This window comes from Penaeus monodon, chromosome 15 (genome assembly GCF_015228065.2).
Source record: "Penaeus monodon isolate SGIC_2016 chromosome 15, NSTDA_Pmon_1, whole genome shotgun sequence".
Lineage (NCBI taxonomy): Eukaryota > Metazoa > Arthropoda > Malacostraca > Decapoda > Penaeidae > Penaeus > Penaeus monodon.
Window position 1 is genome coordinate 38,784,536 of NC_051400.1, and position 1,681 is coordinate 38,786,216.

Genomic DNA, 1,681 nt, shown 5'->3' on the forward strand with positions numbered 1-1,681 from the left:
CTTTCATAAGCACACACCCGAAACAAAACTCACCACCCACCGACTCACTCGCAGGTCCGAGACAAACTGGAGACGGTGAAGCTGGTGTCCACCCGACTCTCCGAAGGCCAGCACCTCCTGGGCGTCCTGGCGGAGGCCTACACCCGCGCTCTCAACGTGACGCAGGTAGACCAGCAGGAGCTGATTCGCGCGGAGTTCACGAGACTCCGCGCCGAGTGGGACCAACTCAACATCTCGCTCAACTCCACGCTTTCGAAGCTCAAGGTGAGGCCATAGTTTTTGTTCAGTTTCTTCTTTCTCCATTTTAAGTCTATTTTCATTTTTTTCTCGTAAATGTATGGCATAAGGTGGGTGATACTGATGCCAAAACATGACAAATCTTTGGTAACACTTCGCCCAAGAGACACTTACGCTTCTTCCGCGTCCAGGGCGCCGTGAGCCGCTGGGAGGAGTTCGCAGAGTCGCAGACGCGCCTCGACGCCTGGCTGGTGGAGGTGGAGGAGCTGCTGGTGGAGACGCCCGACTCCCGCGGCGAGGTGGCGGAGATGAAGACGTTCCTGGAGCGCTACAAGAACATCTCGCTGCAGATCCAGGAGAAGCAGGAGGAGGTCCAGACCCTGCTGGACGACGCCGAGGAGTTCGCCGAGATGTCGCAGAACAGCTCGATCCTGACGCGCGTCGAGGAGGCCGAGTCCAACTGGGAGCGCCTCAACAGCCTCTGCAACGAGATCATCAGCAAGCTGGAGGAGGAGATCTCGGACTTCAACGAGTACCAGGTGGCGCTGCAGGACACCGAGAAGTGGCTGCTGCAGATCAGCTTCCAGCTCATGGCCGAGAACTCGCTGTACATCTGCAACCGCGAGCAGACGGAGGAGCAGATCGAGAGCCACAACGAGGAGGTGGAGGAGATCCTGGAGTACCAGGGAACCCTGGACGAGGTCAAGAACAAGGGCCGCAAGCAGATCGACCGCTACATCGGCACGGTGCCCTCCATCCAGGACAAGATCGAGCGGCAGCTCCACAACATCCAGGAGAGCTACAACTCCCTCCTGGCGACGGCCAACCACATCCAGAAGCGACTCAACGAGTCTTTGGCCAAGTTCGAGGAGTACGAGGCCACCCTGGAGTCCATCCAGAAGAACCTCGAGGAGTGGGAGCCCACCATCAACGAAGAGAACGACACCACCATCCAGAGCATGGAGGAGGCCAAGTACCACCTCGAGTGTACCAGGGTGAGCGCCGCGGTTAGATCTGCTTATAGGACTGTTAATACTACCATGCTGTTATTATTATTCTTACCGCTTAGTTCCCATTGCCATATTAGTAGTAGCATTGCGACCTTCAGTCTCACCACAGTCACCTCCACCCCATTCCTCCCCCTATCCCCCTTGCTAACCGCCCCACGGCCCTTCCCCCCCCCCGCAGTCGTGGCACAGCAAGCTCCTGGGAGAGAAGTCCCGCCTGGCCTTCGCTGTGCAGGCCTGCGAGGCGGCCACGGCGTCCATCTCGCGCCCAGGATCGCCGCAGGATGTCATCTCCCAGAGCATCCCCGAGAAGGAGCTCGCCGTCAGGGCCAAGCTGGAAGATCTGATTGAACAGGTGAGCTTGGGAAATACACTAGAGTATAGGTTTATTCATTTCTTATTTTATTTTCTATTTATACAATGAGAACAATGAAAGT

The 1,681-nt window shown here is 56.9% G+C and overlaps 1 protein-coding gene across 1 annotated transcript in view; it reads left to right on the plus strand.

Moving 5' to 3' along the window:
* The window catches only part of LOC119582359 (nesprin-1-like), a gene marked incomplete at its 3' end in the record, with an annotated part of 145,991 nt that overhangs the window by 127,715 nt on the left and 16,595 nt on the right, over positions 1-1,681 (plus strand). Inside the window, 3 exon segments of the mRNA XM_037930574.1 lie at positions 55-264; positions 429-1,232; positions 1,426-1,599. Coding sequence (XP_037786502.1) covers positions 55-264; positions 429-1,232; positions 1,426-1,599 — 1,188 coding nt within the window.